Here is a 24035-nt window from a genome sequence, read left to right as displayed (position 1 = left end):
TGTAACTGCTGTCTAAGAAGTGTTCTGATTTATTTATAGCTATATTTTAGAGTCATATTTACAACAGATACTTCATCTGGAGACCTGATAGCCTTAATGCTTTGTATTGATCTGGGCTCTGCTTTTGACCCTAACTGGATATGGGTTGCTATGCAAGTCTCCAAGTCAGCCCTAAGGATGGGCTGTTAAAAGTTCAATAATGACACGCATGTCTTTCTCCTTCACTGGCAAGAGAATATCCAGAATATCCAACATTTATAGAAATTTAAAACAGTCTCTTCTATCTTCATGTATTATGGAAAAAACAAACAAAAAAGAAAGGGGATCAAGAGAAAGAACAGAAGAAAATAAACTGTTGAATAGCATCATTTTGTTGACTGTGATGGACTGAGGAAAGAGGAAGTCATTAAGTGGTACTAATGCACTTTTAGACAGCTTACCAAGGTCTTAGTCAATAAACAGGTATTAGCTTATTTCTCTTTAAATCATGTTTTCCTGAAACTCTACTAACCAACTTATGTGATAAGACCAGGCTTCCTCTTACCAAGTAGGCAAACATGTGCATGCGTACTCACTCGCTTCAGTTGTGTCCAACTCTTTGTGACCCTATGGACTGCAGCCCACCAGGCTCCTTTGTCCATGGGATTCTCTAGGCAAGAAGACTGGAGTGGGTTGCCATGCCCTCCTCAAGAGGATCTTCCCAACCCAGGCATCAAACCCACATCTCCTGCATCGCACACAGATTGTTTACTGCTGTGCCACTGGGGAAGCCCATAGGCAAACATAGTGGGTCAGAAATGACTCCCAGTTAGAGACCCTAGAAAGCAGGATAAGTGGTAAAAATAGGTAGTTCTACATGGAACTATCTCAAATACTACAGGAAGCGCAGATGGCAAGAGGAATTACTGAGCATCTATTATGAACCAGATACTAGGTTAAGGTACTTTATGCATGTTATCTTTGTTGATATTTCAATATATTTGTAAATTAAGCATTATAGTCATCGTTTTAGAAATGACACTAGAATGGATACATGTATATGCATGGCCGAGTCTCTTCGCTGTTCACCTGAAAGTACCACAACATTGTTAATTGGCTATACCACAATACAAAATAAAAAGTTTAAAGTTACAAAAAAAAAAAAAGAAGAAAAGAAATGACACTAGAGCAAATGATATACAATTACTAGGTAGAATCTGCGGAGAAGGCAATGGCACCCAACTCCAGTACTCTTGCCTGGAAAATCCATGGATGGAGAAGCCTGGTAGGCTGCAGTCCATGGGGTTGCTAAGAGTCAGACACGACTGAATGACTTCACTTTCACTTTTTACTTTCATGCATTGGAGAGGAAATGGCAACCCACTCCAGTGTTCTTGCCTGGAGAATCCCAGGGACGGGGGTGCCTGGTGGGCTGCTGTCTATGGGGTTGCACGACTGAAGTGACTTAGCAGCAGCAGCAGCAGCAGCAGCAGCAGGTAGAATCTGGATTTGAAAGAGTTCTTCTCATACCAGCCTTCAAGCTGTTTTCACTTTCCCATGTAGCCTCACCCATCACTTGATGCAAATATTTCCTTCTGATGTTATAGCTACACTGTAGTCTGCAGCCAGAGATTCTTAAGCATTAGTTCCAAAAAATCAATACAAATCATTCTTTACCTCAAAAAGAGAGATTATCTCCCAGCAATGAGTTCAGTTTTTGGAGAAACAGGCTGGATCTGCTTTCAATCTCAAATGCCTGGTAAGGCAACATAGAAATATTTGTGAGATTGTTATTCTCATATTATGAGCACACATTACATTTTTACCTCTTTTCCAGAATAAATTGATCAGGGCTTTAAAGTCACAGCCAAGAATTTCTTTATGTAATCTTCCACGGCAGTTTTTAGCACATCTGACGCAAAAAGGAATAAATCATTTTCCATCATCATCATCATAATAAAAGAAAAAATCATCATGAGCAGAGCATTCCCCATGGGCCAGGTCCCATGCTATCTTCCATGCATTAGGTAATCAGTCCTCACAATGCTACCATTGTATCACTTAAGGAGACAAAGTCTCAGAAGGATTAATTACTTGTTCAAAGTCACATGGCAAGTAAGTGGTTGACTAGAACACAAATTCTTGTCAGCCTGTCTCCATCTATCATTATTCAAAAACACATCACCTCCAACTAATTATATGTTGCCTACCTTAAATTAAAATACCTTCCAATATTAAAATGTAAGAGGTATTATAGGTGAGAGTTACAAATATGATGATACACGAGCATAAAGTAGATAGTGTAAGAACAGAACCATAGTTGGTAAATTACATTAAGTAATGTTGTTTTAGTCACCAAGTCATGTCGGATTCTTTTGTGACTCCACGGACAAGTCAGCAAGGGTCCTCTGACAATGGGATTTTGCAGGCAAGAATGCTGGAGTGGATTACCATGCCCTCCTCCAGGGGATCTTCCTGACTCAGGGATCGAACCCATGTCTCCTACACTGGCAGGTGAATTCTTTATCACTGAGTCACCTGGGAAGCCCCATAGCAATTTTAATAAAAACGCAAGTAAAAGAAATCTCTCTCCTCCGCTCTATCCCTCCCTCTCTTCTCTCCCTCCCCTCCTCATTTCCCAATAAAACAGGAGACAACAGAATACTTTCTTGATCTTTAAAGTAAAACAGTAATATAATGAAATGCATTCTTAAATTAATGAATTCCAGGCAAGATTCTTTTAATCTTTCAAAGCTAAAATGAATAAAGCATAAGTTCCAGGAAGAATTTGGCCTTACTGGTAACAGCATACTGAGATCTGAAGTTGTAGGCTAGTTTCTTTCTCAGACACTCCAATCATGCAAAAGGGCCCACCATAAAGAGAGCTTCTTCGAAGAGCTTACTTTGCAACTCATGACTTCACTTTACCAATAAATGCAGGTTGGCACAGTTATTATGTAGCACTCCTACTCAGACATTCCTTCCCTTCACCATCATTTATAGTATGCACTGTGGCTAAACTGACCCGTACGTGCAACTCAATAGGCATAGAAGATTGAGTTATTCACATGAGAATCAATTTTACATTAAAATAAAAAGTTTCTTTTAAAGAGTTGGGTAAGAGGCCAAAAATACACACCATTTCACTGAAGCAAAAGCACCTTTCTAAGACAGAGCGTTGTTGTAAAACAGGCCCTAAAAATATTATCAAAATTCAATTTTCTAATCAATGTCTTGATTTCAAATCAGAATAATGTCAGAACTGGCTCAAACAGAATGATTTTTTGTTTTCCACGTAGATTTCACTTCCTGTATTTGTGGGAACTGTAAATTCTTTTAAAAGCAGTCTCTTAGGATGACAGTCATAGGATGACAATAAATTAAAAGCAAACAACTACTACTAATCCTAACAATAAATCTATTTTTAGATTTTAGGTTCCAGTGGTCTTTACCTGGGTTTAAAATTGAAGTAAAATATATAGATGCCATAAATCTGGGAGCTTAAATCTAAGTGAGTATCAATATATATCCTTGCAAATGATTTTATTATTGACCTGAACTTGTCATTTTGACCCTAGAGATGACATAACACATCTGGAGTACTGTTTTGACAGTGTTTCTGATTTACACATCCAAGGCTCACTGCAGTTGCCTAGGACCTACCAATTTAAGTCAAAGAATATAATCCATAATAACAATCACAATTTTATTCACACTCTCCACGGCATCAACAATTTGGCATCAAAATTGACATATTTTGGGTTATTTAAAGAATATTAAGGATGTCTCCTTTCTCATTTCCATGGCTCCTATCACTAAATTTTCAAGACGTAAGGCTTTTTAAGTTAGCGTGGTGAGCTGTTTCAAGTTTAGTTTAGAATACAGGACTGTGACTTATAATAGGGACACACTTGCTTTAATGGAAGCCAATTAACTTAATTTGAGGGGAAGATGGCATTCTCTCCTGTCTGCAGACTGAAACTTTGGTCAACTGCTATCTTTTCAGAGAAGCAGGAGAAAGGAAAATTTCATTTCCTTCTGGGTAGTTGCAGTTAATTTTAAGTAGTCCTAGGTAACAGGCATGTACATTTAAAAAGACCTCTCTCCTTAATGAAGCTTCCAGAAGTGATTACTAAAAATGTTTAAAATCCTCTACTGAATACTACAGAGACTTAATATTCAGTCCACCCGCCATGCATACCAATTTCTCCCTTTGATTTTTGAAGATAAATTTAAGGGCCAATTAGATACTCATTGAAATGCCCTGTATGGCACTGCTACATAGAAGACAGAGTATCATTAATATAATCTTCAATTAATAGAAGGAAACCTAATACTGCTTACATGCCTATTCTGAGTTTGAAGTCACTTTGAAGTTACAGTAATTTCAATGACATTTTTTATTTATAGTGAAGGACTATTCTTGAAGGATCAGACTATGTAGAATTGCTAAGTGGTCAAATTAATAATACCCATCTCTCCTCAAATCATAGGCAGTGGATTGTAACATGTCATGAGGAATCACTGAATTAACAGCATAGACATCAACAGAAATTCTTATCATGTTTATATTACAAAGTTGAGTCACTTCTTATTCTGGAATTTTATAGTTGTTTATTTTTCACTAAGAGATCTTAACTACGATATTTCCCTGTTGGAGGATCACAAATTAAAGCACTTTTTTTCTTCTGCTTCACTTGATCACATCACTTGTTTTCTTCTTGCTCCACTGCCTCTTCTCTCGTCTTGTTTAACTTCATCCTCATCCACACCTATTATCATCTCCTTTCTAATTTTCATGGAGAAGTTCCTATTTTTAGGAGGAAGACAGTTGTATTTTTAATTTTCCAGCTAATCTTCCTTTTCATATTACTTCCAAGTTCTTATCTCAGATTCCAAAAAAAGATTAATGTTCCATGAACACTGGAAATTTGTAGCTTCTGTCAATGCTACTGCCTCTAGGATCTGAGAAAGGCAAAAGAAAATGAGAATACTGTCCCCTTCCCTCCATCCCTGAGCTATCCTGGCACAGCAGTGAGTAGCTCTGAGACTCTAAAACACTGTAGTTGTGGCCACATGAAACATATACCTGAAGAAGCAAGAAATAAGACAAGAAAATCATTTCACCCTTAAATATGTAAATTGGTGTCTTGCTGTATCTCACTGTCTGCTGAGCTCAGGGTAGGCAAACCAAGAGCAGGGAAGCTAGAAGAAAACTCAGAAGAGCCGTAGGAACTGCAGATGTGTTTATTCTCTACAGGCTGGTACAGCAGCTATAGCAGCAGCAGACACGCTGTATTTTCTCCTCTCGTGGTTGACCCAGTGGACGCAGCCATAATGCGGCCGCAAGGGCTTTTCAGGTGGTGCTCATATATGCGTACCGCACAAAGTAGTCTAAGCAAGCACCTTGTGACACACATCCGCAGTGTTATAAGTATCTCAGCTGTTACATAACCATGTATTTACGAAACGCGGGCCAAGAAGCCGTGGGGCAAGAGAGCCTGACCATGCCATCGGGAGGGAGGGTACTGGACAGCTGTAGCAGATTGCTTGCAGAGATGAAGAATCCCATAACCGTGAAGCTCTTTACAATTGTGTCCATTGATTCTTTTTCAATGCGTTAAGTGGCTTACTAAGGTTATACAGATTGGTAGACTGAAAAAATAAGCTGCAGGATTAAAATGACAGAACTGAAATGTATGGTCCCTGATACTTGCTGCAATAAGAACAATGAAAGTTTTAAAAGGAAGAGTCTCCAAGAAAGGCAAAAGAAGAAAAAGGCAAGACTGGGTCCATTTAGCATTAGAAAGAGCTGCCTGGAGGAAGTCAGACATCTTCAATTACAAATAGGGAGGGGTGGGTGCTGGTGAGCTATTTTTTTTTTTTTTCCACTGAAGTCAGGACAAAAGGAAATGAGTTTAAATTACAACAGGGGGGATTAAAGTTAGACATTAAGGAAAAAAACCTTCCTGATGAGAAGACTGGTGAGATAATGGAACACATAATTGAGAGGGCTGTGGAAGCCTATCCCTGGAGATGCTTAAGAATAAACATCTATCTTTTTAGGGATATTTTAGAAACACAATGGCCTGGAGTATAGAACGGAGACTTTTAGATGTATCTCTCAGCCCTAAAATATTATCGCTTTATTTAATGAGACAGACTGTTCAGTGGTTCATGCCCTGAAACTACAATGAATGGGAGGAGGGGAGGGAAGCAGGGAGCAGCGCTCTTATTTTGAGTTTGCTTGGATAAAAGCAGTCTCAGAGCACCTGAATCAAAGCCTATACCCAGGTGTGGCTAATCTCATAATAGTTAATGAATGAGTCTCATAAGGATTTCCAGAGTTACAGCAAGTTTGGACCATGCTCCTTCATTAAGTAATGGGACTGTAAAAATGTCTTCTTTTAGAAAAGGAAGCAGTCAAATCATTTGTAATGTGATGAGGAGATTGAAGTAAGTCTGGTTATCTTGTTTCTACCAAGAATAATCCAACATGATACCTAAACCAGTTTGGAGAACAGCCAGTTGTTCTACATTTCAGGGTCAGGAAAGAGATATAACCTATACAGAAATTCATCCAGCGCCAAGAGCCTACCATATGCAAACTCTATGCTAACAAACAGGGGTACCAAGGGCACAACACACATCCTCTACACTCAAGGAGCCCACAGCAGGGTTGCATTAGGATATACCAATCTCTATAATACAACGCAATCCTATACAGGGTGCAATGGTCAAATGGGGATAGAACTATGACTCAGGGAGAGAGGGTATTCGGAGTAGGGGGAAAGGCAGGAATGGTCTCAGACACTATCCGAATCATAAAAGTTCACATGAGTCAGCCAGCTGGAATATACAAGATGGGAATCCTAGGCAGAGGACTTGTGTGCCTGAGGACAAGGGAGACCTGAGAACAAGGAAAAAATATGCTTCCTTCTAGGAGTCTGTGGATAGCTCAGAATGGTAGCTGCCTAATTGGCAAGTACGAGCGAAAGGGCTGGAGACACAGAAGCCAGATCACAGTGGGACTCAGGAGTCTCGGCAGATAACCAGCAGTTTACTGTGAAGGCAATCAGGACTTCAACTCAGGAGGGACATCATCACGTCATATGCGTCTGCATGGGTTGCACAAGATATGTAAATTCAACTAGCAGCATATTGGGCTGAGATTTTTCAGCACCTGGATAATGGTTGGTCAGGTGAGCATTCAATTTCCAGGCTGGTTGATTGCCTATGTCCAAGCCACAGTATTATTTTTATTGGGTAAGCGGCCATCTAAAGTATCAGTCAGGCAAGCCTGCTGGTTGGTTCATCCTTCCTCTATGTCCAACAGCTAAATGATGATGTGGTAACACAATGGGCAATTCTTGGCATTTACTTCTTAAAAAAAAAAAAAAAAAAACTAAAAACTAAAAACGCATGGTTGGCTAACTCCATTCTTAAAGAGCAGCTTATATCACTTGTACTCTCCTGACACCAGAAATTAAAAAAGAAAATGTCAAGAGTTATGGAGTTCTATTTTATCATCATCAAATATCCTGCGGCTTTAGAGCAATTATCATTGTGCTTTACCCATCAGCTAAGCAATGTTTATTCCTGGTTTTCTATGGACACAAACATGTTTAGGAAATCAACTACGAAGATAAGTGTGGCCATTGGGGACAATTCTCGTGCTAATGATCATTTTCACCAAAAGCAGGGAGCAGGGTTATGAATCATCTGTGACCACTTATGCTTAAGCTGAATACATTAAAATTTAATGGTTTCAACACAAGAAGCCAGTCATAAGTCTGCACATCAAGGCACTAATGTGTTGGGCCTAATTGTACTTAGATGAAGTAAGTCAGGAATGCATGGCAGCCAACCATATTTTGCTATAAAATGAAAATTATGAATCTCTAATCACAAGTGAGGATTCCTTTTATAATTCATTATTCATGGTTTAATTCACTTTAAATTATTCATTTTCTCAAATGTTATTGCTATGGCCTTTTAAACTTTTCTACTCCTCCACTTTCAAGTGATAAATGCCTGAGAACTGAGTGGTCTCAGGCCTTTGAATACAATAAAGTACTGCTTCAACATGCTGCTGGCTCTGCTCAAAACCACTCCAGATTATGAATGCACATCGACTATTCAAGTTTAGGACTGCCACCTTTCATCTGGTCTAAGAGATAACAGGTTCATAAAAAACCTCCTATTTCAAGAATTGTCATTTCTGTTAAACCCTAAGCTTTGACACAAGGCCTCCTCTATGATCTGGCCCCTACTCAGTTTACCAACCCCGTCCGCTGTCATCCTCCCCAATCACCTTGGCCTTCTTTCCTACTTGCTTTGCATTTCCTATTCCCTCTCTCTAGGACATCGACTGCCTCCCCTATTCTCACTCCCAACCCCACCAAGGGCATCTTCACACAGAGGGCTCCTTCCCACCTCACTGCAGATAACCCCTCTTTAGGAAGGGTTCCCCAATCCCTCCTCCCCCTGCTGGTTCCTATTTACCACACTACCTTGCCTTCGTATTATTCATTATAGTTTGTAATTATCTTTTTATGCGTTTGTGTATTGCCTTCCTTCCCCACTGGGATGGATGGTTTATTAGGGCAGAGCCTTCATCTACTTTGTTCACCTCTGTACACCTAGACTTCTGCATGATAATAAGCACATAATAAGTACTCAATTATGGTTTATATAATAAACACAATTTTAATTCCAATAGATAATGATTAAAGTATATTTTAACCTGAAACCACCTCTTCAGTTAAAGAGGTACAATTTACCCCCAATTCTCTTCACATCCTTCTATGAGCTGACTATGAAGCATCAAAGGCTCTGCCCAAGCAATGAGCAGAGTCACAGGAAGTAGAACTTGGGACAGTTTCTGGTAAAGGGTCGTATCACAGACACACAGAGAAGGATACTGAGATCCTAACAGTTAGAGGTAAAGAAAAAGAAACTGAGGTTCAGAGAGGTTGAGAGAAAAACCATCTGTCTGTATTTCAGCATCCTGCATTCCATGGAGAATTCCAAGCATCCAAGTCAACAGGAAGATCTTCAACAAGAAAAAAGCCTGGAAGCAACTTGGAGCACTATCAACTTGGATCAACTCCTTAGAAATGCTACAAAACCATGTGTAGCTTAGTTTCAGACTGAAACCTTCTCGTGGATACAGAAAGAGGATAGACACTCTTTGCCCAGGATCACCCCTCATCAGCTGTCATGGTCCACCACCACTGCTTTCCTTGTTAACAGTCTCTTCTGGAAAAAGAAAAAAAACCATTAACCAGATCATTTTATGCACGGGAGTTAAATACAAAATGAAAGGAAATAAATAGGTCAAGTTAATAAACAGTAAGTCTGTGAGTTACTGAAGTATATTTTCACAATAAAAATCAAAGTCTGACTGGCACCTTTGTGCATTTTATGCTTTCTCAAATTAAGTGATGTTTCTGGCTAGCACACAATGTGTTACTACAATAAGGAAAACTTAGATTCAGATATTAAATATGAATTCATGATGATGGGCTTTGAAGTAATTTAAAAACCTATTCAAATGGAAACTGAGTGTATAATTACTAATACTAGACATTCTTGGAAAAGGCAAGCAGAAAAAGTAAAAGATCTTCAGATAAGCAGTCCACTTAAGAATCTTGGGATTATTGAGAGATGACTTTACAAGCCATGAAGACAAGGTTATCAAGGTTTTTCTTAGTAATAATAAGTTTTTTCATGACACTTTCTTGAAATATTTTTATTGGCATTTGTAGGAGACCTGAAGCCAGGAAGAAGAAAGGTAACTGGTCTTATTATGAAATCCATGCCTAAAATGATAAAGGCTCAGAAAAAGGGAATTAAGTAAATATTTGCTAAATAACTGATGAGGCAAATAAATAGTAGATAAATATTAAAAATTAACTTTCAACTCCCAGTCCCACATATAATCCTTTAGATTAGGCTGATTTTCTTTCAGACAGTCTTGTACTTCTCATGGCTTGCCCTTCTCATTACTTATTAAAACAAGATTTTGAAATGTCTACTGAAGTCATTCAAAAATTGCTCTTTTGGACTTGGGTGGCTAATGTAGCAATATAATTTACAGAGGATACATTATGTTAGACCTTACACCGATTCTGTGATGTTCCCAGATGCCCACCAAGGACTCCAGCAAACTGACACCTCTAAAGTCATTTTCCTGGCATCCTGAGACAAGTTTAGTGCCAGGTCTTCAAATATGAATAGCTCATATGTCATCCCATTATGCCACCTAGCCCCAGACAGCGCACCTTTAAAATAGATTTATTTAGGCTATAAACTTACCGGACAGTGCCTCTGTCTTCAAATATATTACACTGAAACAGCTGGAAAAATAAAATCCCAACTTTCCAATGCTGAAATCTCTGAGGCCAATTTAAAGTATGAAGAGGCTATCAAATTCTATAATAGATGCAAATTTAGATGATGTTTTGTAATGTATTAAAGAAATAACGCACAAAAAGCAAAATATAAGACCGGCAAAACTCGAGGGTTCACCATCTTTGTGTTTTAGTCACAGTTCAGTAATACTACTCTCAACACAGAAAGCAGTAGAGGTTTCACAAATTTAATTCAAAAATAGTTCCAGATAGGGAACATATTCCACTAAACATCAGAGTGTATAATTCACTTAATGTCAGTAAACTCACTCATTCCTGTTGTCCTGGAAGACATTCTTTATCTAATGAATCTTTGAGATTATTAAATAACCCATAAGAAATTAGTCTATATCTCAAGAAAATCCCCTAGTGACACTGGGAAAAAAATACACAATACTACATAATGTTTAGCCTGCCAAGTGTTATCAGCTTATATAAACAAAAATAGTAATCATGTATTTTGTGTCCACATTGAGTTTATGCTCTAAATAAGAATGATATCCAGCACATAGAGAACCAGAGAGTGTAACAAAAAGTGCCAATGTGAAGTACTGACAGTAAGTACAGGGTTGAAACATATGAAATTGCAAACATTATTTTATCTATAGGAATTAGAATAATTAGCTAAGGATAGAATATTCAGGGAAGGCTTCCTACAGGAAAAGCGGACATGAGATAAGCACTCAAATCAACTCGGATATAACTGAACTCATGACCTGTTTCTATCAAGCTTCATCCTCTTCCAAAGATGCCTTCTCAATGAATGGAGCACCAGCCAACTGGAACAAGCATTACAGGACCCCTCCCCAATATTTCTCTTTTCCAATTAACCCTTCAGTTCAGTTCAGTTCAGTAGATCAGTCGTGTCTGACTCCTTGTGACCTGATGGACTGCAGCATGCCAGGCCTCCCTGTCCATCACCAACTCCCAGAGTTTATGCAAACTCATGTCTGTTGAGTTGATGATGCCATCCAAACATCTTATCCTCTGTTGTCCCTTCTCCTCCTGCTCTCAATCTTTCCCAGTGTCAGGGTCTTTTCAAACGAGTCAGCTCTTCACATCAGGTAGCCAAAGTACTGGAGTTTCAGCTTCAACATCAGCCCTTCCAATGAACACTCAGGACTGATCTCCTTTAGGATGGACTGGTTGGATCTCCTTGCAGTCTAAGGGACTCTCAAGAGTCTTCTTCAACACCACAGTTCAGAAGCATCAATTCTTCCGTGCACAGCTTTCTTTATAGTCCGACTCTCACATCCATACATGACCACTGGAAAAACCATAGCCTTGACTAGACAGACCTTTGTTGGCAAAGTAATGTCTCTGCTTTGTAATATGCTACCTAGGTTGGTCATAACTTTCCTTCCAAGGAGTAAGCGTCTTTTCATTTCATGGCTGCAGTCACCATCTGCAGTGATTTTGAAGCCCCCCAAAATAAAGTCTGACACTGTTTCCACTGTTTCCCCATCTATTTGTCATGAAGTGATGGGACCAGATGCTGTGATCTTAGTTTTCTGAATGTTGAGCTTTAAACCAACTTTTTTACTCTCCTCTTTCACTTTCACTCAACTGGAATTCCATCACCGCCACTAGCTTTATTCATATTAATGCTTCCTAAGACCGACTTGACTTCACATTCCAGGATGTCTGGCTCTAGGTAGTGACCGCACCATCGTGATTATCTGGGTCATGAAGATTTATGTCCTATCAACAAATCTGCTCATTTTCTCTTCTGAAGTTCTCATGGCTATCTCTCTTCATGATTTCACTGCTACTTTCAAGTCTGAGCCTCTATAATCTCTTGCCTCATAGTATTTATCTCACTTTGTAACTGGATATCTGTATCATTGGGTTTCCTTGGTGGCTAGATGGTAAAGAATCTTCCTGCAACACAGGAGACCCGGATTTAGTCCCTGGGTTGGGTAGATCCCCTAGAGAAGGAAATGGCAGCCTACTCCAGTATTCTTGCCTGGAGAATTCAGGGAAGAGGAGCCTGTATGATTATTTCATTAGTTTATGAAATAGACTATATGATATACAAAATGTCTTAGAACCTCAGGTAGAAATCTGTCAGCTCCCACCTCTGCCCTCAACTTGCTCCATCTTAGCAGCATGTGACAATGCTGACTTTGGAAATTCTCCCTTCTTGGCTTCCATGTGGCTCCTTTCTCACACTTTTCCTTTTACTCATTCCTTGGCTACTTCTCTTCAATTTCCGATGTTGGTTCCTGCCCTTCTTCCTGACCTCTAGATGCTGGAAGGCCTCAAGGTTTAGATGAGGCCTCCCTTCTCTTTTCTCTCTCCATATGAGTGAGCCAGTCCAGCTTCAAAGCCTGTGATACAGAGGCTGCCATCTCCCGACAGTCTCCCCTGAGCACCAGACCACTCAGTATTTACAACTGGGTGCCCACTAGGCTTCACAAATGGAATAGGTCCAAACTGAGTCTTCTACTCTGCCCTTCCTATCATCCACGTTCACACACATACTGTTCTTCCTCCAGATTCCCTCCTTTCACCAACAATACTACTTTCTACCTTGTTACTAAAGCCAACATTCCAGAAGTCATCTCTGCTTCCTTGTCTGACCCTAACGTGCAATCCATCACCATGTTCTATATATTCCAGACTCTGAAGTAGGCCATTGTGACAACCCCAATCATCATCACCTCTTGCCTACATGTCTACAATAGTCTCCCTAGCTCTCCCTCCAGCTGTTTTCCAAATCATTCTGGACATAGTAGCCATAGTAATTCTTGAAAACATACATCAGATCACATAATTTCTCTGCTTAAAACCATTTGATGGCTTCCCACTACTCACAGTGTGTGTATGTGTGTGTGAGCGTGTGTGCACATGCGTGCATGCTCAGTAGCATTTGAGTCTTGGGGACCCTATGGACTATATAGCCCACCAAGTTCCTCTGTCCACAGAATTTTTCGAAGCAAGAATACTGGAATGGGTTGCCATTTCCTTCTCCAGTGGATCTTCCTGACACAGGGATCAAACCTGCGTCTCTTGCATCTCCTGCATTGACAGGTGGATTCTTTAACAATAGTGCCACTTGGGAAGCCCACCACTCATAAGGTAACATCTAAATTCCTGACCATGGACTGTAAGGAGTATTACATGATGTGGCTCTCCTTTCCTCATTAAGATCAAGCCATCAGGCATATTTTGAATACACTGAGACCCTTCTAGCCTCTAGCCCTTTAAATTCCTTTTTTAAATTATTAGGCATAATTAACAAAGATGTAAAAGATTTAAAGTTTACATGTGATACTTTGATATATGATATGGTGGGAGAGTATTCCCCTTGATGATTTAATTAACACATTCATTAGCTCAGATACTTACATATGTGCCTGCACGTGTATGAATATGAACTACTCTCAGCAAATCAAAGCTTTTGAATCCTATTCTTTCAGCCTGGAATGCTACTCCCCTAGATCCTCATTTCTCATCTTCCATATCACAGAAGCCTCCTCCAGTCACCCTGTATAAAGTAGCCCCTACCTGTGCAACTCTTTCAACTTCCTTTGTTACACTGTACATAATTCAGCCTGCAGTTCTCCTATTTAGCCGTACCAACTGTTTATTATCTGACTCCTATGCCAGAAGTAAGCGCCCATGAAGCTGGAAATCTCTCTTCTTGATCAGCATATTCCAATGCCCAGTACAGTGCCTAGAACATGACAAAGGTTTTTTTTGTTGTTGTTGTTAAAAAACAAAAAAACAGTCCTATCTTCATGAAGAAAATTCCTTCCCCCACCTTGAAAAATTTTACACATGCCCATTATGCTGCTAATATTGTTCCCTACACCAAAGATGAATTGTTTACAGATACTATTAGCTTTATCCCTAATTTATATATAAGTGACCACAGTATAATTGGTATAATTTATAAGTTTGGAGGGGAAGAAAAAGAATAGAGTCGATGTAATATAGCAGAGGAAAGCTGGGCAAAGTTTAGAAATGAGAAAGTAACACCAGAAAAGTAAGGGTGGACTGTTTGCCACTGTGCCTGTAGTAACGAGAACAGTGCCCGAAAAATACTACACATGCAACAAAAATTTCACTATGGGGTCTCAGTCTGGCTTTGTACATGATATGTTTTTAAAATGGAAATGGTGGATTAAGTTCATCATTTATAAATTTATAAAGTGTAAAAATGATCAATGATTTTCCGTGAGATAACAGGTCAAGTTTTAAAAATTTAACAGCCTTAAATTTTATCTAATTTTGAAAGGAAAGATTTTTTTATCTCTTAAATAAAAACAGGTAACAATATTAGGTAACTTGTCTGCCTATATATGACTAAATGTCCCACTGACAAAGTATGCTGTATCAAACTTTATTTTTTCATTAGTTCAGTTCAGTTCACTTCGGTCACTCAGTCATGTCCAACTCTTTGCAACCCCGTGGGCTGCAGCACATCAGGCTTCCCTGTCCATCAGCAACTCTCAGAGCTGACTCAAACTCATGTCCCTTGAGTCAGTGATGCCATCCAACCATCTCATCCTCTGTTCTCCCCTTCTCCTCCCACCTTTAATCTTTCCCAGCATCAGGATGTTTACCAATGAGTCAATTCTTCCCATCAGGTGGCCAAAGTACTGGAGTTTCAGCTTCAGCATCAGTCCTTTCAGTGAATATTCAGGACTGATTTCCTTTAGGATGGACTGGTTGGATCTCCTTTCTGTCCAAGGGACTCTCAACAGTCTTTCTCCAACACCACAGTTCAAAAGCATCAATTCTTTGGGGCTCAGCTTTCTTTATAGTTCAACTCTCATATCCATACATAACTACGGGAAAAACCATAGCTTTGACTAGACGGATCTTTGTTGGCAAAGTAATGTCTCTGCTTTTAATATGCTGTCTAGCTTGGTCAAAACTTTTCTTCCAAGGAGCAAGTGTCTTTTAATTTCATGGCTGCAGTCACCATCTGCAGTGATTTTGGAGCCCGGAAAAATAAAGTCAGGCACTGTTTCCCCATCTATTTGCCATGAAGTGATGGGACCGGATGCCATCATCTTCGTTTTCTGAATGTTGAGCTTTAAGCCAACTTTTTCACTCTCATCTTTCACTTTCATCAAGAGGCTTTTTAGTTCATCTTCCCTTTCTTCCATAAGGATGGTGTCATCTGCATATCTGAGATTATTGATATTTCTCCCAGCAATCTTGATTCCATCTTATGCTTCATCCAGCCCAGTGTTTCTCATGATATACTCTGCATAGAAGTTAAATAAGCAGGGTGACAATATACAGCCTTGACGTACTCCTTTCCCTATTTGGAACCAATCTGTTGTTCCATGTCCAGTTCTAACTATAGCTTCCTGACCTGCATACAGGTTTCTCAAGAGGCAGGTCAGGTGGTCTGGTAGTCCCATCTCTTGAAGAATTTTCCACAGTTTATTGTGATCCACACAATCAAAGGCTTTGGCATAGTCAATAAAACAGAAGTAGATGTTCTTCTGGAATGCTCTTGCTTTTTTGATGACCCAACGGATGTTGGCAATTTGATCTCTGGTTTATCTGACTTTTCTAAATTCAGCTTGAACATCTGGAAGTTCATGGTTCACGTAACAATGAAGCCTGACTTGGAGAATTTTGAGCATTACTTTGCTAACGTGTGAGATGATTGCAATTGTGCAATAGTTTGGGCATTCTTGGCATTGCCTTTCTTTGGGATTAGAATGAACACTGACCTTTTCCAGTCCTGTGGTCACTGCTGAGTTTTCCAAATTTGCTCGCATACTGAGTGAAACTCACCAAACTTCACACTTGAACCCTTGGTATCTGCCATTCCATTTCCTTATAACTACTAAGCTGGGGCCCTGCATGCCTTGCCATACTACTCACTAGTACAATGTATTTACTTCTTGTTTTATGGGGTTTAAACTTGATTCTTATTTTATGGGCTTTAAAGCCATAAATATCTTAGAACAAAAGCCAAAAATATCTTAAAACAACCAATACACAAATGCCTATACTAAATAAAAATATTCCTATCAGTATTAGCATAAATCACAGCTTCTGAAGCTAGAAACAGATATCATATTTTTCAGGAACATTTTACACATGACATGGAGTATTGCTCAGAAAGCAGATATAAGAGAAATACAAAAATTCTAACTAACCAAAATATTATTTATTTTTAAATAAAAATCAAACATTTTAAAAACAAAAAGTTACCTTTTAAAAAGCATAGAGTTGTGCTCGCTTTGGCAGAGCACAACAGTCAGAATGGCTGTTATCCAAAAGCAATAAATGCTGGAGAGGGTGTGGAGAAAAGGGAACCCTCTTACACTGTTGGTGGGAATGCAAACTAGTACAGCCACTATGGAGAACAGTGTAGAGAAAACTGGAAAGAGAACTGCCATACAACCCAACAATCCCACTGCCGGGCATAGACACCGAGGAAACCAGAATTGAAAGAGACACATGTACCCCATGTTCATCGCAGCACTGTTTATAATAGCCAGGACATGGAAGCAACCTAGATGTCCATCAGCAGATGAATGGATAAGAAAGCTGTGGTATATATACACAATGGAGTATTACTAAGCCATGAAAAAGAATACATTTGAATCAGTCCTAATGAGGTGGATGAAACTGGAGCCTATTATACAGAGCGAAGTAAGCCAGAAAGAAAAACACCAATACAGTGTACTAACGCATATATATGGAATTTAGAAAGATGGTAACGATAACCCTGTATGAGAGACAGCAAAAGAGATACAGATGTATAGAACAGTCTCTGTGGGAGAGGGAGAGGGTGGGATGATTTGGGAGAATGGCATTGAAACATGTATAATATCATAAGTGAAACGAATCGCCAGTCCAGGTTCGACGCATGATACAAGATGCTCGGGGCTGGTGCACTGGGACGATCCAGAGGGATGTACAGGGAGGGAGGAGGGAAGGGGGTTCAGGATGGGGAACACGTGTACACCTGTGGCAGATTCATGTTGATGTATGGCAAAACCAATACAATATTATACTTAGTCTGCAATTATATAAATAAATTTATATTAAAATAATAATAATAAAAAGCATAGAGTTGAGATATATTGTACATAGAAATACAACTAAAGGCATTTTACTTTTCAGAATCAGGTTATATACTCTAAGAGCCACTAGATAGAATAGTTTTTCATTTTCATTTTTAATTGTTTAGGAAATATCACATTACACATAAATCAGAAGGGTCTAGTTATTCCAATGATTTATTTGAATAAACAAACACACTAAAAATGTTTTTCTTTCAAAGTTTAATGTGAAAAGTGCATTTTAAAGGCTGGGAGCACAGACCTGACTTCATTCAACAGTTCTAACTGCAAGAAGATCATCATTCCTTGTAAGGGCTGTGTAGTGTCAGTAGCAGAATGTCATTCCCAGTTTAGGCCAGGTATTTTGGCCAGAAATAAAAATGGGAATGGGCCACCTTGCTGGATCTGTCCCTTCTATCTGTGGGTATTCCCATTATTTTAAATGAAAATAATGTGACATAAAAATAAGTTTCAGTGACTGTCTCACATAAGTAACTGATTGATGAGTTTATTCTAAGTACTTAAAATACTTTATCCAGGGACACTAAAATCTAAAGGAGAATTAAAAACAATACATACAATTTTAATAATCTTGAATTTCTACTGAAAGCACAGAAGTTATTGTTGAAGATCAAATTCCGCAGAGAGAGAACAAGTCCTGGGAGTAACAGTTGAAGGAAAGAAAACAGGATATGTGTTTCTTGCAATTTGGAGGTGAAGCAGTAAAACCTTACTATTGAAGACAGACTCACTGAGGTAGCAGAAGTTCAGGTAGGGGTAAAAGTTGAGAGGAAGAAAACTAGAAAAGATTTTTTACAAGTTGAATCAGTAGAAATCCCTTCAAACCATCAGCTGCTGGAATAAGTACAAACTTTTTATCCTCACATTTGAATATAAAATAGTCCCATATATCAATTAAACATGGGAGAAAAGTTTTATTTTTTTATATCATACAAAGCCTCAGAGGTAAGTACCTTCCAAGGGATGCTCCAGTTTTACGGAAGTACTCCTTCTTTCGGTCAACCTACACAATTTTTAATGATATTGAAAATTACACAGTTAGGGTTTCCATTATAATATCTCATATGAAATTAGTCCAAAGAAAAGACAGCTCACATTTACAGCTGGATGACGGTAAAAATGTACATATTAAAGATCTGTTCATATGACATGGCTGAAGAAATAGAAATAGTGATGTACTTTAAGAGTTATTTAATTCATCTCCCTACTCTCAGGCAGGGTTTTTCCCAAATTATCTTCAGACTGTTGACTATCCGTATTAGTTTAAACATCTGCAGGGAAGGAAATTCCTCAAACTCCCCTGGTATTCTACTCCTGTTTTAACAGCCCTTCTTCCCAGAAACTGGGCTTTGGTCATCACATTGTAATTAGTTACCAGCCGGCTTATCTATCAACAAGTATTTGTTAAGTACACACAGGGAGAACGTTATTCCATTAGGTCTTTGATGGTAGACCTTCCCCTATAGTTACTCCTAATTGCTTCTCCTGTCAAATACAGCTCTAATCCTGGATTCAAATATTCTTCAATTAACCTTTCTTCATTCCATTATGGGCTCCCTATTACAATGGATGACCCAGGAATTGAACCCAGGTCTCCTGCATTGCAGGCAGATTCTTTACCATCTGAGTCACCAGGGAAGCCTCATAATTATTGATAGGAGCAACCCTATTAAAAACTGCATGCTTGCTTTACTTCTAACAATATAGTTTGATTTTCAAAATAATTTTGAAGCAATATGCTGTTTCAAAACAAGGTGGTGCTATCTCAGTATTTCAATGAGAAAATTATAGCTCTAGAGGAAGAAGTAGCTGCACAACTGCTAAATGGCTGAGCTTGTCCCTCCCACAGCAGCCACTGCAAATCAACCTGAATTTACTGCCTCACCATTCGCCCCCTTCTTTCTCTCTTGCAGATTATTATAAAACTTTACTTCTCCAAAGCTCATGTGTCTGAACTTCATGAAATGTTCTTTTTTAAAATCTCCCTATATTTCCAATTTATATCTGTCTTCTCATTTGTTTCCCTTCTCAAATACTCTTTTCAGTTTAACTGTATTTTAGATTATTCCTCTGCTTCCTCAAACCTCCCCATTTAATGTGAATGTTGGATTTTTAGCCCTCTCATCTTACCATCACTCCCCAACCTTCAAACATCTTGAAATATATTTTCTAAAGAGAAGAAAAGGAAAAGAAGTAAAAACCTTGATAAAAGCCTACTTCTTGCATTTGCCTTCCTATACTGTTCCTTCCAGTTACAGACGGATCTTTCCTTGACCTTCTGTCCTAAATAGTACTGACACCATTTCTGCTGGGAATTGTTTGAAATTCACCTCCTCCATGTAGAATGCACTTCTTATCTGGCTCTGCAAATAAATCCCAAATCCAGTGTTCCCTGCCTCTGCCTTCACTACCATAGTGTTCCTCCAATGACAGAGTTTCAGTGATGGCCTCTAAGCTGAGGATACTAAAATCTACTTTTAAGCTTTAATCTTTCCCTTTCAACTCAAATCCCTCAGATCCAGCTATTAACATATCTCTTTTCTTGGATGCATCTTAGTCATCTCAAACTCACTGTATTTGAAATAAAGCACATAAACAATGATTTCCATCAATGCAATTTAAAAACTTGATGAAACTTCTATATTCTTCCCTATTTTTCATATTCCCCTCTCTCCTGTGTACCACTATTAGATTAGTATGTCTAAAACACAGTGAGTTATTTTTGCTTTATTTTTTAAATCACTTTTCAAAATGGAATAGAACGCTGTCCTTTATAAATCACTTATATCTTAATCTAAACAGTTCCCTTCACCATTTGCTCAATCTCTTCTATCTAGCTTTTCAAGTTCTATATCAACTGGTGCTTACTGATCTACCAAACTAAATTTCCAACCTAAAATTTAAGCAGTTTATTTATAGACCCATATCTCCTTGCTTAAATTAACAACTCTATCTATTGTAGTTGCCACTGTCCTTTCTGAATATCTAAAATTCACACCTACTTTAAGACTTAGCTTCTTTATAAACAGCTCCACTGATTCATTCTAAAAACATAAGGTAGACCAAAGTTAGTTTCCTGTTTTTGATACCAGACTACAGTCTATGAAATGTTACCATTGGGGAAAGCTGGATGAGAGTACCTGGGATTCTATGTAGTATTTTTGCATCTTCCTATGAGTCTGTAATTATTTCAAAATAAGAAGTTTAAAAAATATATGATGGGCATCAACTATATATATACTAGGCATAAGTAGGATGCTATGTTCACACACACACAAAAGGAATAAAATATAAGTCCTTCATGCACTTAGCTATTACCTGGAGGCATTATGGACTGACTTGTGTCCTCCCCAAAATTCATAGGTTGAAGCCCTAACCAGCCCCTCAATGGGGCTGTATTTGGAAATAGGACCTTTAAATAGGTGATTAAGGTTAACCAAGGTCATGAGGGTGAGGCCTTGACCCAAAAGTACTAGTGTCCTTGTAAGAGGAAGAAGACACACCAGGCGTGTGCACAGAGAGAAAAAGGCCGCGTGCAGGCACAGATGCACAAAGCAGACGGGAAAAGACAACCCCGAGCCAAAGACAAGCTATCAGGAACGGTTTCTATAGCAAAAGAAGAGTTAAGAGATGAGAACGCTCTAAGAAGGGAATGGTGTTAATGAAAAAGCCTTCAGAGAGGACTGAGGTTTATAGCCAAAGTACTCACCTAATTTAGTAATTATGAAGTCACCTGTGAAAAGGGTAGAAAATTGCTCAGAGATCAATAATTTGCACGATTTGGCCTATTTTCAGAGATGAGATATAGAGGTAGGAAGGAGGCAGAATCCATAAACAAGCTGCACAAAGTCCTGAAGAACCTGTATTTGTTTATCACAACTGAAATATAAACAAGCCCCATAAACACAGGTCATTGCCCTTGAATACTGTAAAAGTCATTAATTTTCCTGATTTACAAAACTGACCATTTTTTCATTACTACCGTTTCTGATACTACGGTCATTTTATTGTTGACATTTTTACCACAGTCTCTTTTTATACAAGTTATATATGTTATTTATAGGAAAATGTACACCTTATATGTAAGAGAAATAGTAGGAGGATGCTAAGACACTACCTGTAACTGCCCCATCCAGGGTAACTATCATTAACACATACCTCAGTTCACATGCTTCTGGACCAGATCTTAAGAAGTAGACAGCTGAAACTGTTTTTTGCTTTCCGCCTTTGCTGACTTAACTTAGAAAGGCCTATCTCGCCTCCATATCTATGTATTTACCTCTATTTTGTTCTGTTCAGGCAGTTTCCCTTTTTTTTACATTTAAATCTCCTACCCATCTGAAATGTATTGTGGCACATGTTTTGGACTAGAGAATCTACTTTTCCTCCAAATGGTTGGTCTGTTCCCAGCAACATTTTTCAATTAATTCACCGTGTCCTTTCTCCATTGCTTTGAAATGCCACATCAGCACAGGAGATGAGAATTTAGGCTAGCGCATTCTAAATTCTTACATAATTGGGGGGAGGGGGATTCTCCTATGTTCTAATTATCTCAATTGTAGTAATAAAAAACAAAAGCATAATACAAAGATAGTCGCTCAAAAACTAACTGGCCACTTATAAAACTAGTCTCTACTCAAGGTTCTTTTCACATTCAACACTATATGAATGCCATCAACTTCTTATATTGGTTCATCTTTCAGTGACTGTTGGAAATTGTTACAAATACAGCATAAACGGGTTGCAGAGGGAAATTACAAACCTTGCAAATGATACAAAATACAATGCAAATTAGGTGTTATTAGAGAACCACTTGTACCACATGCATGGACAGGACCCAGGGAAAATCTGACAATTCGTCCAGTTAACAATGAAGTGAAGAAAATTGGTTAGAATAACGACAAGATAAATATTTCTGAAGAAAATCGTTTGCATAAAAATGATAGGCCCCTAGGAAAATGGATAACACATTGGAATGTGTTTTCTTAAAAATGGCCTTCTTTGTAAAGGTGCTAGTTAGGCCAAATTTGAGTGTCCTTCATCATACCAGAAACAGAACGTAAACAAACACCTCACGCAGCTCCTTCATAGCTCTCTCTAAGAACTGCTATAACATAACAGACATCACATAAATGTTGGCAAATACATGGTAAACTTACTATTGATTTCAATTTTACTTATTTTTCAAACAAATCTTTTGTTTTCCCAATGACAACAATGAAATGGCTCCAGTTTCAGGGAGTCTTTTCCTGATACCAATTAGTCTCGAACCTTCCATAATCTATCTAGCAATGTAAGGTAAACCTCAGCCCTAAGCACCTGCAAGGATGAAGCAAACATGTATGAGAAAGTCAGCTAGACCACTAAAGGCGTTCACATTCAGATTTTTAAAAAAACACTACACTGGTGGCCCCATGGAACTCTTGTTCTAAGGGTAGAATTCATATCACTGAGATTAAGAAAAAGGCATATAATGAAAGTGCAATATTCCCCAGCAGAAAGATGTGAGCGGCAGAGGTAAGAAGAGAAATATAAGTTTGATGGCTCTGTAATAAAAAGAATACCCAGTAAAGGTTAATGTGAAGGTTGATAAAGGCAAGCAGGAGAAATGTGAGGCAATGAAGTCCTTAAGGTAATTCCCACTGGGGAAGATTTTCAAATTCTGGGTGCCAGGGAGGATGTTGTCATCATGGCCTTTACTGGAGCACAGAAAGGGCACATACAAGGTGCCAGGCTCATAAAGTCAGGAGGCTAGAAAAACCAAGGGTTTTTTATTCTGAGATGTTTATTCATCTGCCATTTAATAGGGAACACGGTAAAATTACACACACTCCTGCCTTTTAATACCAACCACTAAGTCACTTCATCGTTCTAGAGGCTTCGTTACACCAGCTGTTAGGTGAGGGAGGCAAACCAGATGATTTCTGAGTTCCTGCCCAACCATTAAAAAGAAGATAGTGTCTGCGAAAAATGTTTGTGTGTTCATGTGTTCGGTCATCCACTCCTTTCTAGAATGCCACTTTACCTTCATGTATTCTGAAACAACTATGGCAGCTAAACAAATTAACATCCTAAATTGCACAATTACTGGTTTGAAGCAGACATAACTCACAGTATTTCTTATTATGTCTGAAATAATGGTACCAAGTCACCTACCAAGATAATAAAAATGAAGAACATAGCAAATACAAGGTAAACGTTTATTATATTCCTCAGAGCAAAGAAAAGAGATTGTGGGAAACAGTTTCTGCCCTTTTCTTCCCACAGTGCAACACCAATTTTAGTGAAAAGAAGGCCAGATTGAGAACAGTTTACTCAGAAGGAGGCTCTGGCTAGAAATCTATTTGTACCGTTGTGGTTCGTGTGGTCTAGTGGGGAGCACAATGGGCTAGAAGATTTCGAATATAGACTAACCCTTCCAGTAACCATGTGACTCTGGGCAAGATATTTAGCTTTCCCTAACTCCATTGCTATTTGTAAAACAGCAATAATTTCACATGTTTCTTCTACCTCAAAAACATACCAAGTACAGAAATTAGTGTGTGAAAAATTTGAGCTCCAAGGAGGAAAGCATGGT

At 38.6% G+C, this 24035-nt stretch overlaps 1 protein-coding gene across 2 annotated transcripts in view; it reads right to left on the bottom strand.

Moving 5' to 3' along the window:
* Positions 1 to 24035, bottom strand: part of BBS9 (Bardet-Biedl syndrome 9) — a 473303-nt gene that overhangs the window by 34001 nt on the left and 415267 nt on the right. Inside the window, exon 22 of one of the 2 annotated variants that reach the window (XM_018047136.1) lies at positions 8530 to 9240. The exons of the other annotated variant lie outside the window; for it this stretch is intronic. Coding sequence (XP_017902625.1) covers positions 9200 to 9240 — 41 coding nt within the window. The 3' untranslated portion in view covers positions 8530 to 9199. Of the gene's footprint in view, positions 1 to 8529; positions 9241 to 24035 lie in introns of those variants that run through there. 2 annotated transcript variants of the gene reach the window in all.

The sequence above is a fragment of the Capra hircus genome, chromosome 4 (assembly GCF_001704415.2).
Source record: "Capra hircus breed San Clemente chromosome 4, ASM170441v1, whole genome shotgun sequence".
Classification (NCBI taxonomy): Eukaryota; Metazoa; Chordata; class Mammalia; order Artiodactyla; family Bovidae; genus Capra; species Capra hircus.
Note: the sequence above shows the minus strand (reverse complement) of the source record. Positions and strands in the feature narration are given on the sequence as shown.